The 13,305-nt window shown below is 55.3% G+C and overlaps 1 protein-coding gene across 1 annotated transcript; it reads left to right on the top strand.

The window, feature by feature from the left end:
* The first annotated feature begins 626 nt into the window (after positions 1-626).
* On the top strand, positions 627-7,645 carry PHETA1 (PH domain containing endocytic trafficking adaptor 1). The gene is made up of 4 exons (XM_039226141.1): positions 627-793; positions 2,232-2,315; positions 3,104-3,247; positions 4,989-7,645. Exon 4 carries the CDS (start codon positions 5,008-5,010, stop codon positions 5,707-5,709), a length of 702 nt encoding a protein of 233 aa, XP_039082072.1. The 5' UTR covers positions 627-793; positions 2,232-2,315; positions 3,104-3,247; positions 4,989-5,007; the 3' UTR covers positions 5,710-7,645.
* Positions 7,646-13,305: the final 5,660 nt, after the last annotated feature.

Genomic DNA, 13,305 nt, shown 5'->3' with positions numbered 1-13,305 from the left:
TACTTCTCAAAGGCCCACAGTGATTAAACGACCCAGGGGGACTTGAATCCACACCTTTCCAACTCAACTCAATGAACTTTCCCTCTTCAATGGGGCAAGGGGTAGGGTTGCCAGGCACTCTCTGCATATAATACAGTCCTCTACTGACTTTATCAAAACGTCCAACACGTGCTGTATTCAGATCTTTAAAATAAATTACAAATTTTCAGCATAGTTGTTTTTCAGATTTAGCGGGGAGTTAAATTGGCGAAACCTAGCAACGCTAGCCAGGGAGGAGCTCCGACTCCACGCCTAGAGCTGCAACGACTGGTCCCGCACAGGACCCCAGAGTTTTTTTCCGGGCAAATCTGCTGTCTGTTCTTACCCATGGTAGCGCGTTGGATTTCAGGGATCTAGGCCTCTTCCCTAGGATAGAGCACGGGGGACTCGTGAACTAGTCGCGGTCCCTTTAAGAGTAGTTTGGGGGCGGGCCAACGGGGGCGTGTCAAAGCCAGGAGGCGTGTCGAGTCGGGGCTGGCCAATCCGAGGGTGGGACGAACGCTGGGGCGGGCCCGGCAAGGGTGGGTTGCGAAGGGTTAAAGGGGAGAGCCCGCGGGTCGCGGACAGTCCGGCTGTCCCCGCCTCCTTCCGTCCGAGTGGCGCTCTCCCGCGGCTGCGCCGGCCGGGCGGCCCCGGAGACAAAGCGCCGCCGCCGCCGCCGCCACCGAGCGGATCCCGGGCCATGGCCGGGCCGCCTCTGGCCGCGCGCCTCCCGTCCCGCCGCCGTCGCCGCCTCCCTAGGCTGCTCGGCGAGGTAAGGCCGGCCTGGTGGGGGGACGCGGGACCGGGCTCAGGCCATCGTGGGCCTCGGGGTGCCCCGGCCGTCTGGGGAGACCTCTGCTGGACAGCTGCTCATTTGCGATTCCACGTCACTGGTAATTTACCCGTTAGGGATCCCAGCTGCCCGGGCCGAACTTAGCCGCTGATCCCCGGCTCCAGAAGGGACCTCCGCTGCCGGCGGAACTCTGGCTCCCATGTTCTGCCGCTGACCACCTCATCTGGGGCTCTGGTTGTCCTTTAAGGAGCACACCAGACACAAAGAGGCAGAGGACAGCTTGGAACAGTGCCAGACCTCGAGGACCAGCGGGGCAGCGTGGAGCCTGGAGCGGGGGTCCTGGCGTCCCTGTGACCCGGCTCAGGGAAGCGCTGGTCAGGCGCTCTTGGCTCTTCGGGGTTCTCAGCAGGTCTTGCTGCCTGTAGCTGCCACACCCTCTCCCCCATGCCCACCGTTGGGGGACACTTGTGGCAGCTGGATTCAGTATCAGCACCTGCTGTCTGGCTTCCTGAATTGGATGCCAAATTGCCATGCCTCAGTTTCCCCCGAGTCCTGGGTTCTGGGTCAGCTGCGTCCCTGGAGACCTTGAGCTAATTATTTGCCTTTTGGACAGTGTCTTTCCTGAATGCTCACTACCTGCTACACATTCTGCAGAGTGGCTCGTCAGGATTTATTCAGTCTTTCCCAGAGGCATGGATATTAATATTCTCCTTTTATAAATGAGGCTCAGCCCGACTCACAGAGGCAGTGCTTTTGGTGCCTTTCCCATAGTTTGCCAGTGGGTTTTTCTCGTTCTAGCCCACTGAACCCACTCCACAGCCCATTGGGCAGATGAAGGAACCGAGGCTGGCAAAAGAGAAGTGACAGTCTTAAGCCGAGGGGACAGCCTGGCTCTGGAACCAGAGGGAGGCCAGGCTCCCTCCAGCTTCCTGCCTGGCCATGGGCTGCTGAATCAACAGCAGTGCCCATAGTGGACTCTGAACTTCTTGGAAAACAGCACGAGTGTGAGGAGCTAAGTGCGTGGCCAGGCCCTCCCAGAGGCTGGAGCCCGCACCCCGGCTGCCGCCAGCCCTCCCCTTTTAGCTAGACTGGAGGAGGCAAGGGCCATAGGCAGAGCAGGGCTCTGCGCTGGCTGGTGACCTTGGGCCAGGCTGGCCCCATGTGAGCAGCAGTGGGAGGAGGGCTGCTGAGCATGAGGTAAATAAATTGCTCTTCCTTGGTGTTAATGGGGCGAGGAGACCCTGAGATCAGCCCCTATGTGCTGGCTGCCTAGAGCATATGACTCTGGGTACAGCATTGTGCCTTTGGGCCAGTTACTTAACCTCTCTGTCTCCATTTTCCACATCTGTGAGTGCAGGTTGAGGTTGAGATCCCTTCTTATGAGGCTGTTGAGATCACTGTCTGGTTCATTCTACAGGCATCTGAGCACCGACGACATGCCAGGCACTGGAATTCAGGCAAAAAAACCTCTGCCCTCCTAGAACAGGCAAAGACAACCCAGGTAATTTCAGGTTGGCGTAGAGGAGAGTGACGGGATGGGGGCGGGGGCTCTGTGTACGGGGTGGTCAGGGGCTGCTTCCCTGAGGAGGTGATGGTCAGGCTGAAACTGAAGGATGAGATGTCAGCCATGCAGAGCTAGGAGAAGGGCAGTCCGGACAGAGGGGCAAAGGCTGAGGAACAGCAAGGAGGCCAGGGTGGCTGGAGCGGAATGAACGAGGGGGAGAGAGGCGGGGGGGGGGAGGGGGGATCTCAGAGGCCCTGGGGAGGACTGAATTTAATACTGGGACAAGTAGGGAGCCATGGGAGCGTTTATAGTGGAGGAGGGGTGTGGTTGGACTTAACCGGATCCCTCTGTGGGGAACGGATTGCGGTGGGGCCCGGGGAGGCGCCGAGGAGGGCGTTTGGCTCTTACCCTGAAGAACACAGGAAAGGAGCAAGCGTGGAAACCTGGAGACGCTGAGGAGGCTAATGCAGCTGTCTAGGCGAGCGGTGATGGGGGCCTAGAGAGGGCAGAGGGCAGAGATTAGGTCACTGATTTGGAAGAAGTTAGGCAGGAATCAACTGGGCCTGATGAGTGCGGAGTGGAGGTGGGGGGAGAAGCCAATGCCGTTTGCTGAGACAGGGGGTGCTGAGGAGAGCACTCCGCAAGGCCGAGAAGAACGTCTACAGCTGCCCCTGCTGAGTGTGTGTGTGCTGTGTGCCCGGCACCATGCTCTGCGCCTTCTACATAGTCACTATGTCATTGTCACGACGCCCTGCCTTAGGTGCTGTTCTGATCCCATTTTACAGATGTGGAAACAGAGGCCCAGAGAGGCTTAACGCTTGCCCGGGGTCACACAACCTGGACACTACAGAGCTGCCATTTGAACCCAGAGAAGAGCAAGCCGAGACCAGACTGGGCAGAGGGCAGGGAGGCAGGCAGTGGCCTGAGAGGTAGGAGGGAGATGGGGGCAAGTAGGGCGGTGGTTCCTGGGAGAAATGGAGCCAGGGTCCATGTGGAGCTGTTGGGGGTGTTGGGGAGAACGCATGAGTCCTGTTTTGCAGAGAGAGAAACTGAGGCTCAGAGCATGGCAGCCTGTGTCTGCAGTCTGTCAACTCAAGTAGGCAGAGCAGGGACTAAACACCCTGAGCTTTCAGGGCCTTTGGCCTTGGCCCTGCTGCTAGGTCATTCATAGCTTGGCTTCCCCTTCCAAGAAGCCTTCCTTGACTTCCCAGGTAAGTTAGTTGGGGTGGATTCAGTTGGAAGTAATTGCCCCCGCTGCTCTGGTTGCCTGGCCTGGCCCCACTATGGCCAGATGCCCCTAGGAGAATCACCAGCCATACCTCATTCCTCCAGGCCCTGACCAAGACACCACCCAGGCCAGGGAACAAACATTAATTGAGCACCTTCTACAATCCAGGGACTTTGCATGCTCTGCCTCTTGAAAAATATAGCTACTGTCTATACAGAAGCCCCAGTGAAGTGGCCATGGAAAACCCCAAGGGAAGAAACTCCCATATTGGGGGCCCACGTTCCACCTCCCAATAAGTCCTGTCTGGCCAGTGCTGCCCGCATCATGTACTCCTTCGGGGAAGGTAGATAAAATCACTGGGCCAAATGTATAGAATTAGAGTCCTCTGCTTGCTCTCCTCATCCCCTCCCTGTTTGTGTGGGCCAAGCCCTGGCCCCTTTACCTGGATCATTTCATAATAGTCTTTTCTGCCTCTCACCTTCCTCACTCTGCTCCAGCCTCACCAGCCTCCCGGCTGTTCCTCAAGCATAGCAGCAGGTTCTTACCTCAGGGCCTTTGCACTTGCTGTTCCCCTTGGCCTGGTATGTCTCTAGGGATCCTTTTCTCACCTCCTTCAGGTCTCTGCTCAGATGTTACCTTCTCATCGCTCTCCTGACTCTCATTAAAATCAAACAGCCCTTTTGTCCCTAAAATCCTGCTCCCTTCCCTGCACTGTATTTTCTTTAACACCGAAGACCATCTGGCAGGCATATTTTACCTGTTTGTTAATTGTCTGCCCTCCTCCTGTGCCACTAGCATGTCAGTACCACAAGGGCAGGGATCTTGTTACTGCTCTATTCCTAGTGCCTGGAACAGTACCTGGCACATAGTAGGTGCTTAATAATAGGTTCTGTTCATATCCCCATTTCCTGGACAGGCAAGTCAAAGCCGAGTTAGGAAAGCAGAGCTGTGACCTGAAAGGGGCCACACAGAGACAGCCGGTCTGGTTTCAGGCGATGACGAAAACAGCAGTACCCAAAATGAGGCCTGGGTTTGAATTTCAGTTCCGCCCAACTTGCTTTGTGACCTTCTGCTAGTGACTAACCTCTCTGTCCTTTGTCCCCCTGTCGGTCAAATAAGGTTGATGCTAGTCCCTGCCAGCTGAGGTTTGCTACGAGATTAAATGAGTTAATGTGTATAAAATGCATGGCATGCAGGAGTCATCACGGTATTATTTTGGGGAGGCCTCTGGCGCCAGTCAGGGTTTGGGCCGTGGCCCTGCTCCCAAAGAGCTGTGACAGCTCGGGCAGGCCACTTCTGCCCGGGCAGCCTCAGGGTCCTCACCTGCGCAAGAGGGGCGTGGAGGGCTGCGGGCTGCGGTGGCCGAGGGTGGCATCCAGGTGGCCGGAGGTGGGGGGGGGGGCGGCGGCCGTGCGAGTAACCGCAGTGCTGGTTGGGGACAGGTCCCGGCCCCCCGCCGCCATGAAACTGAACGAGCGCAGCCTGGCCTTCTACGCCACCTGCGACGCCCCGGTGGACAACGCGGGCTTCCTGTACAAGAAGGGCGGCCGGCACGCGGCCTACCACCGCCGCTGGTTCGTGCTGCGCGGCAACATGCTCTTCTACTTCGAGGACGCGGCCAGCCGCGAGCCCGTGGGAGTCATCATCCTGGAGGGCTGCACGGTGGAGCTGGTGGAGGCCGCCGAGGAGTTCGCCTTCGCCGTGCGCTTCGCGGGCGCCCGGGCCCGCACCTACGTGCTGGCCGCCGAGAGCCAGGCCGCCATGGAGGGCTGGGTGAAGGCGCTGTCGCGGGCCAGCTTCGACTACCTGCGCCTCGTGGTGCGCGAGCTGGAGCAGCAGCTGGCCGCCGTGCGCGCGGGGGGCTGCGCGCCGCCGCCGCGCCGGCCCCGCGCGCTCCCGCCCAAGGAGAACGGCTGCGCCTGCGCGGTGTGGAGCGCGGAGCCGCCGCCGGGCCCCGCCCCCGCCGCCGCCGCCGCCGCCGCCGCCGCCGCCGCCGCCGGCGCGCGGCCCGGCCCCGCGCCCCCGCCCCTGCCCCCCCGGCGGCGGGCGTCGGCGCCCAACGGGCCTCTGCACGCGGTGCCCTTTGCCCAGCTCCACGAGCGGTATGGGGAGGAGGTGAGGGCCCTGAGGAGCCAGTGGCTCAGGAGCCGGGCCCAGCCCTGAGGGCACCGGGGGCCTGTTTCTGGACCGGACCCCAGCCGCGGGGCCTCGCCCTCACGGGCCCTGCCTGGAGAGACTGGGGTGGGGGCTGGTCCCCAGGGAAATCGGGGTGGCCTGGCTTCCGGGACTGTGCCCTGAGAAGGCTGGGTTCGGAGGGGTGGGTGCTTTAGGACTTGTGCGACTCCGCAGGGCCCTGTCCCCTGTTCCAAGGAGGATCCAGGCCCTGGAGGGGCCTCAGGAAGCCCGAGGGCTGGTTTCGAGGGAGCTCTAGCCCCGGGCCGCACCGGAGTCACCCAGCAAGGGCCTCTTGCTGGTAACTGGCCCCCGCTGGGGTGACGGGCCACACGAGGATCTGCGGCCTGAAAGGCAATGCCGCGTCAGCCCTGGGCCCGGGGGCTCCCGTCCGGACCAGGCGTGGACAGAGGGAAGCCGTGGCCGTGCCACCCCACACCCGGTTTGACCTCCTTTTGCTCCCGGCCGCCTGGCCGTCTCCCGCAGCAGGTGCACAAGGTGGCGCAGGTGTGACCGGTGCGGTGAGGTTGCCTAGTCCCAAGGGCTCTTGGCTTGGAGTGGGGCCTAGGCGGGACTTTACCCTGGGCGTCAGCCAGGCCTGGAGAAGGTGCTCCTGGCCCAGTAGCAGCCCTGTGGCTTGGGCCAGGCCTGTGTCCCTGTGGTGGCTCTCACGTGCCCTCCTGACAATCCGTCACATCCTCCGGTCTGCTGCTTCTGGGGCCCGAGCCTGGGGTGGGGCCTGAGCCTGGGGTGGGGCCTCTCCGGAGCTCACCTGACCTTGTCCGGCCCTGGGCTAGGCAGCTGCGGCCTGAGCTGACCTTCCCGCAGGTTTCCCCAGGGATGGGTGGCCATGAGCTGACTCGCCACCCAGAAAGGGCCCAGGTGCTGATCAGGCACAGCAAAGAAACAGCTGCCGAGCTGTGTGGCTTCTGGAACCCTCTGGCTCCGTCACAGCCCCAGCCCACCTCCACCCCCAAATTCTGCTGGGGAGACGAGGTCTTGATGTGCTTCAAGGCCAACTGCTGTTTCACGTACTCACCACAGTGGCCATTCTTCATCCAGGGAGAATCTCGGGGGGGCTGGGACACCCCTCGGCCCTCAAGCTGGGTTATGTTTACAGTCCTCAGTACCCCACACTGGGGACCCCCTGAAGACACATATGCCCCAACCTGTATTTCGCCAGACGGTCCCTCTTGGGACAGACAGACTTGGCCCTGAGGCCCCTTCCTGCTCTCTGTGGAGACCCTGGGGCTCGGGGACCATGGGGGCTGCCTGTGTGTCTGCAATCACCAGCTCACTGCTGGCTCAGTTGACTGGGGCTTCAGTTTTAATTTAATTTTTAATACTTAGGGTGTTTTTTTTCTCTAGCAACGAAGCTTGGCGTTTTCACTGCTTTTGTTTCTTGTTGGCTGGTTGGAAGGGATGGGGTGTCCCCGCTCTGGGCTTGGCCCGGGGTGGGGGGCAGTTGGCACTGGCCCCAGGGAGAGGGCCAGGAGCCTTGGTTGGAAACAAAGGCACCTCAAGAATGTCACCTGGTTCTCTACCTTCTCCCCAGCAAGTCCGACTCTCCTGGCATGTGCCTCTGGGGTCTGTGTACACATCCCATTTCCTCCTCCCCGAGTCCTGGGTAGTGGGGGTGGGGATGGCTGCTCTTGTCCGTAGGTTCTGGGTCTTTACAGAGGTTAGGAGCTGCCCAGAGCCCATGTCCTGGGCAGACCCAGCTGGTGGGGAGAGGTGTTGACCCTGATCCTGGTGCAGGTTTACAAGCTCTCTAAAGGTACATTGCCTATTCCTCCTCCCCCCCCCCCCCCGCAAAAAAAAAAAAGCACAAGGTCGGGTCAGGCTGCCTCCGGAGTTGGGTGGGGACAGAGATACCAGGCAGCCTGGGAGGGGGATGTGAAGGCTGAATAAAATGTTTGTCAAGTAATGGCTGATTGTGTCCTTTTTTTCCTATCAAAATCCTTGATTGATTTGCCTGGCAGAGTAATCTCCACAAGAGAAGTGACTAGTGTGTGCTGAGTGCCCCCATGCCTGATGCCTGCCAGGAACATTCTCGACCTCTCATGGCAGATACTAGCTCCATTTTACAGATAAGGAAACTGAGACTCAGAGAGGTTAAGCGATCTGCTACGTTCACACAGCTGAAAGGTGTCAGAGCAGGGATGTAAACCTCTAGAATCCTAGAATTTGAGGGAAGAATGGGAGTTGCAAAGTTCCTTTTGTGAAGGGAGAGAAGGCGGGGGGGAAGGTGAGGATTTAAAAGGTCTGCCAGCTGGGAGGGACGTCAGGGATGTCAAATGGAAGAGTCAAAATCTGCCTCTGCTCACCGGTGAGTTCGTGGTGGCTGCCTGGGAGCCTGGAGGGGAATTCTGGAACCAATGTTAGTTCAGGGGAAAGAGCCTGTAATTGATTAGTGATGTCTGCATTGTGCACGTGGTGGACGCTAGTGTTGCTCATGCTGTGTCAGACTCATGGAGCCTGTTTGCTGGGCTAATGGGGGATTCACAGAAGGGAAGGGGCTTGCCCCAGGTCACCCAGCATGATGGACTAGGCCCTAGGTCCTCTTAACATGGATTCAGAACTTGAGTCACATGTCCCCCTTGCCAGCCTGGAAAAATCGGGCACATTTAGGAAAATGTGGTTTAGGATGAGCAACCTCCAGTCCTCAGTCCACAAGACAAGTTCAAGAATAAGAAATGAAAACTATCAAGGTCAGGGAATCATGCCACTGTGAACATCCTGTGTGTATGCTGAGTAATTACTCCCACCTCTCCCGGGGCCACAGCTGACATGGGAGCTGGGGAAGTGGTCCCCCCACAAGCTGAGTCAGGGTGCTGTCTGGTGTTTGTGACCACAACCTCTTCAGGGCCTGGGGTATAGGATGGGGGAAAGAGCAGGAGAGAGCCCCATGAGGGAGGGTCATAAGGGTGCCCTCATCTGCTAGGGTTTTTAGGGCTGGAATGTTTCCTTGCAACCAACTGAAAGGGGGAGGGGAGACAGCTGGTCGATACCTAAGTGTTGGGGATCCACCTGCTAATATGTCAGTGTGTCTTCTTGACTGACTGGGGATGTTTGGGGCACGTGGTCTAAGGGTGACTAAAGCATCCCAGAAGCATGACAAAGTAGAGGAAATTGTCCTTACTCAGTCCCTGGGGGGGATACTGTTATATATGCAGAAGGAATATTCTGAGAAGCCACATGGGGTAGGGGTGAGAATCACAAGGAGGGCAATCAGGCCGGAAGTTATGGGCTGGCTGCCCATATCCATCCACCCTAAGTGGTTAGTTGCACTGCTCCCATTGGACTTTCAGGGATCAGCTAAACTTTAGCTGCTAAACCATTAGATACCTAGGAATAAACCTAACCAAAGAGGTAAAAAAATCTGTACACTGAAAACTAGAGAAAGCCTATGAAAGAAATTGAAGAAGACCTAAAGAAATGGAAAAACATTCCACGCTCATAGGTTGGAAGAACAAATATTGTTAGTGTCGATACTACCCAACGTAATCGACACATTCAACGCGATCCTGATCAAAATAACACCAGCATTCTTCACAGAGCTAGAACAAACAATCCTAAAATTGGTATGGAACCAGAAAAGATCCCAAGTAACCAAAGTAATGTTGACAAAGACAACCAGAGCTGTTTTTCACAATTCTGTACTTCGAGCTGTATTACAAAGCTGTAATCATTAAGACAGTATCACAATGGCACAAAAACGCCTAGATCAATGGGACATAATAGAGAACCCAAAAATGGACCCACAAGTGTATGGCCAACTAATCTTCAACAAAACAGGGAAAGAATATCCAATGGAATAAAGACAGTGTCTTCAGTGAATGGTACTGGGAAAACTGTACAGCAACATGCAGGAGAATGAAATGAGACCACTTTCTTACACTATACACAAAAATAAATTCAAAATGGACAGAAGACCTAAGTGTGAGGCAGGAAACCATCAAAATCCTAGAGGAAAAACGGACAGCAACCTCTCTGACCTCAGCTGCAGCAACTTCTTACTCAACACGTCTCCAGAGGCAAGGGAAATAAAAACAAAAATGAACTTTGGGACCTCATCAAGATAAGAAACTTTAGCACAGTGAAGGAAACAACAAAGCTAAAAGGCAATCAACGGAATGGAAGAAGATATTTGCAAATGACATATTGGATAAAGGGCTAGTATCCAAAATCTGTAAAGAACTTCTCAAACTCAACACCCCAAAAGCAAATAATCCGGTGAAGAAATGGGCAGAAGACATGAATAGACACTTTTCCAAAGAAGACATCCAGATAACACACATGTGAAAAGATGCTCAACATCACTCATCATCAGGGAAAAACAAATCAAAACCACAATGAGCTACCACCTCACACCCGTCAGAATGGCTGACATTAACAACTCAGGAAACAACAGATGTTGGTGAGGATGCAGAGAAAGGGAAATCCCTTTTGCACTGTTGGTGGGAATGCAAACTGCTGCAGCCACTCTGGAAAACGATGAGCCGCTATGGAAGTTCCTCAAAAAGTTAAAAATAGAACTATCCTATGACCCAGTAATAGCACTACTAGGTATTTATCCAAAGGCTACAAAAATGCTGATTGGAAGGGGACACATGCACCCCAGTGTTTATAGCAGCGCTTTCAACAATAGCCAAATTATGGAAAGAACCCAAATGTCTGTTGACTGATGAATGGATAAACAAGATGTGGTATATACACAAAATGGAATACTACTTGACAATCAAAAATAAAGAAATCTTGCCATTGGCAACAATGTGGATGCAACTAGAGTGTATTATGCTCAGTTTTGAGGGGAACTTTTTTTGTTATCTGCGGCCAGAGGCTTCCTAACATGTAAGCTTGAGTGACTGTAGCTGTCCCCTCTAAGAAGTGTGGCTCTGTGACCCCGATGTAGGGCTATTGTGAGCACAGTGGGGTGGAGGTTAGTGCAGCAGTGGTATTCCGTCGGACATCCTTTCCCTGGAAGCCTTCCATCGCCTCTTCTGAGCGAACAAATATTAAAATTTCTAAAATCTTGGCATCTAAATCAAAACATCAGCAGCAGTAAAATGATAACCTGTTTGGGGCACCTGGGTGCTCAGTTAGTTAAGCATCCAACTTGATTTCGGCTCAGGTCATGATCTCTTGATTGTGAGATCGAGTCCCGAGTCCAGCTCTGTGCTGAGCACAGAAGCCTGCTTAAGATTCATTCTTTCTCCTCTCTCTCTCCCTCTGTCCCTCTCCCCTGCTCACACACACACACACACACACACACACACTCTCTCTCTCTCTCTCTCTCTCTAAAATAATAACAAAATAAAAATGAAGGGAAAAAAAAGATAAATTGCTTCAGCCCAGCTCCAAATCTGTGTTTTCTGACGTAGACTTGTTAAAAGGTGGTCCCATGAACTGCTTTGAACTCAGGGCTTCACAATGGTTGCCCACTCCTGACAGAGGGTCAGAGCTGCCTCGGCTCCGTCCACACCTGGGCCTGCGGCAGTGGCTGTAGACCTGGAGCAGCTCTGGAAGCACTTGGGTGCTGTGGCCGCCGCCACTGCACTCCCTTCCTCATCCAAGGGGACTGTTGTTACCGTTTCTCTGGTCGTGGGGTCAAGCGCCCAGGGCCGTGCACCCAGGCCTTCCAGACCATAGATCCTTGACAGCGGGGACCAGGTCTACGGCTGGTGTGCCCCCAGGGCTTGGCACTGAGATGCCAATCACCGCCTCCCCTGAATCTCCCCTCCCTGTGGTTGCCTGGGCAGGAATTGATCCTCATTCACAAGCTGAGCTGGGCAGGGTCCTGGGAACTGTGAGGTGGGGGAACAGACTAAATTAGGTGTGAGGGGGCCTTAGCGAGAGACCCAAAGCAGTGACCCAAAACCTGGCTGATTTCACAGGGTTTCCCTTGGATCTTCCCAATAAACCATTTGCACATCTTTAAGTGGATCAAAATCCCTCTCAACCCAAGTGTTCCAGACTACGCCAAGACACCCAGTGAACACGGGTTCTATACGCCTCTGCTCCTCTGCTTCACCAGCACTGTTCCTGGCACACTGCTGGGGCCAACAAAATGAAATCGTTAGAACTGCCTCCCATTTACTGACACTTATGATGTCCTAGTCATCTGGGGGGGGGGGGGTCTTAAAATGCAGAGTCCTAGGCCCTGGTTGCTGGAATTATGGGTCAGTAGGTTGCAGCAGGGTCTAGGAAGCTGGATTTTGAGTAGGAAACAGGGATTTTAGGGGCACAGCTTAGGAAATGTTCATTTAATCTTCAAAGAAACTTCTTAAAAATTTTTTTAAAAAAAATTTCTGAGAGCGAGACACAGCGTGAGCAGGGGAGGGTCAGAGAGAGGGAGACACAGAATCCGAAACAGGCTCCAGGCTCTGAGCTGCTGTCAGCACAGAGCCCGATGCGGGGCTCGAACCCACGAACTGTGAGATCATGACCTGAGCCAAACCGGATGCTTAACGGACTGAGCCACCCAGGTGCCCCTAAAAGATTTTTTTAAAGTATTTATTTTTGAGAGACAGAGAGAAACAGAGCATAAGCAGAGGAGGGGCAGAGAGACAGGGGCACAGAATCTGAAGCAGGCTCCAGGCTCTGAGCTGTCAGCATACAGCCTGATGCAGGGCTCAAACTCATGAACCGCGAGATCATGACCCAAGCTGAAGTTGGATGCTTAACTAACTGAGCCGCTCAGACACCCCTCAGAGAAACTTCTAAGGCAGTGTGGCAGCCAGCCCCATGATGGGCCTTGGTGGTCCTTGTCACCTGGTGTCCACGCCTTTGTGTTGTCCACGCCCACACTGAGGCAGGGCAGGCCCGTGTGGGGCTTGCAGATCTAGGTCACAGAAGACACCACAGCCACTGCCTTGCTCATTCTTGGCTGCCATGTTATGGGGACACTTGAGCAGCCCTGGCAGAGGAACTGAAGCCCTCCGGGGATGGCCAGCACCAGCCTGCCTGTCATGGGAGCACGCCATCTTGGGGGCAGATTTTCTAGCCCTGGAGCAGCCTTCAGATGACTGCAGCCCCCGGCTGACAGCTTAATGGTGACTTCCAGAGGGACCCAGGAACTAGAACCACCCAGTGATGCCACTCCCAAATTCCTGGCCCACAGAGAGTGAGAGATAAAGTGTACTGTTTTAAGCCACTAAGTTTTGGCGTTACTGTTATATGGTAATAGACGACAAACACAGGGAGATACTATTATGATCTTGTCCCTTTTACAGATAAGGAAACGGACTCTCATTGAAGGACCCTAGATTACCTGATAGTGGAGAGTCAAACCTAGGCCAGGCTGAGTTCAAAGCCAGTGCTTTTAACAACTACACCCTGGGGGGCTGGAGAAAGTCATAAAACCATGTGTAGTATCCCTTCATTGTGGCAGATGGGGGAAAGTGACCTGGGGTGAGGAGTCACCTCGGCTAAGGTCACTCAAGGTGGTGCTCTCTGCCGCATCACTACTGCTCTTGGGTTTGCGGGCATGACTGCAGCCTCCAGGGTGCCTGCAAAGGCGGCCCAGCTTCTAGGGCAACACACACCCTGTGCCTTTAGCTATGGAGAGCGTGGCCTTTAGAACGA

This window comes from Hyaena hyaena, unplaced genomic scaffold (genome assembly GCF_003009895.1).
Source record: "Hyaena hyaena isolate Hyena2069 unplaced genomic scaffold, ASM300989v1 scaffold_0, whole genome shotgun sequence".
Classification (NCBI taxonomy): Eukaryota; Metazoa; Chordata; class Mammalia; order Carnivora; family Hyaenidae; genus Hyaena; species Hyaena hyaena.
The sequence above is the reverse complement of the archived record's forward strand: the minus strand, read 5'-3'. Positions and strand labels throughout refer to the sequence as shown.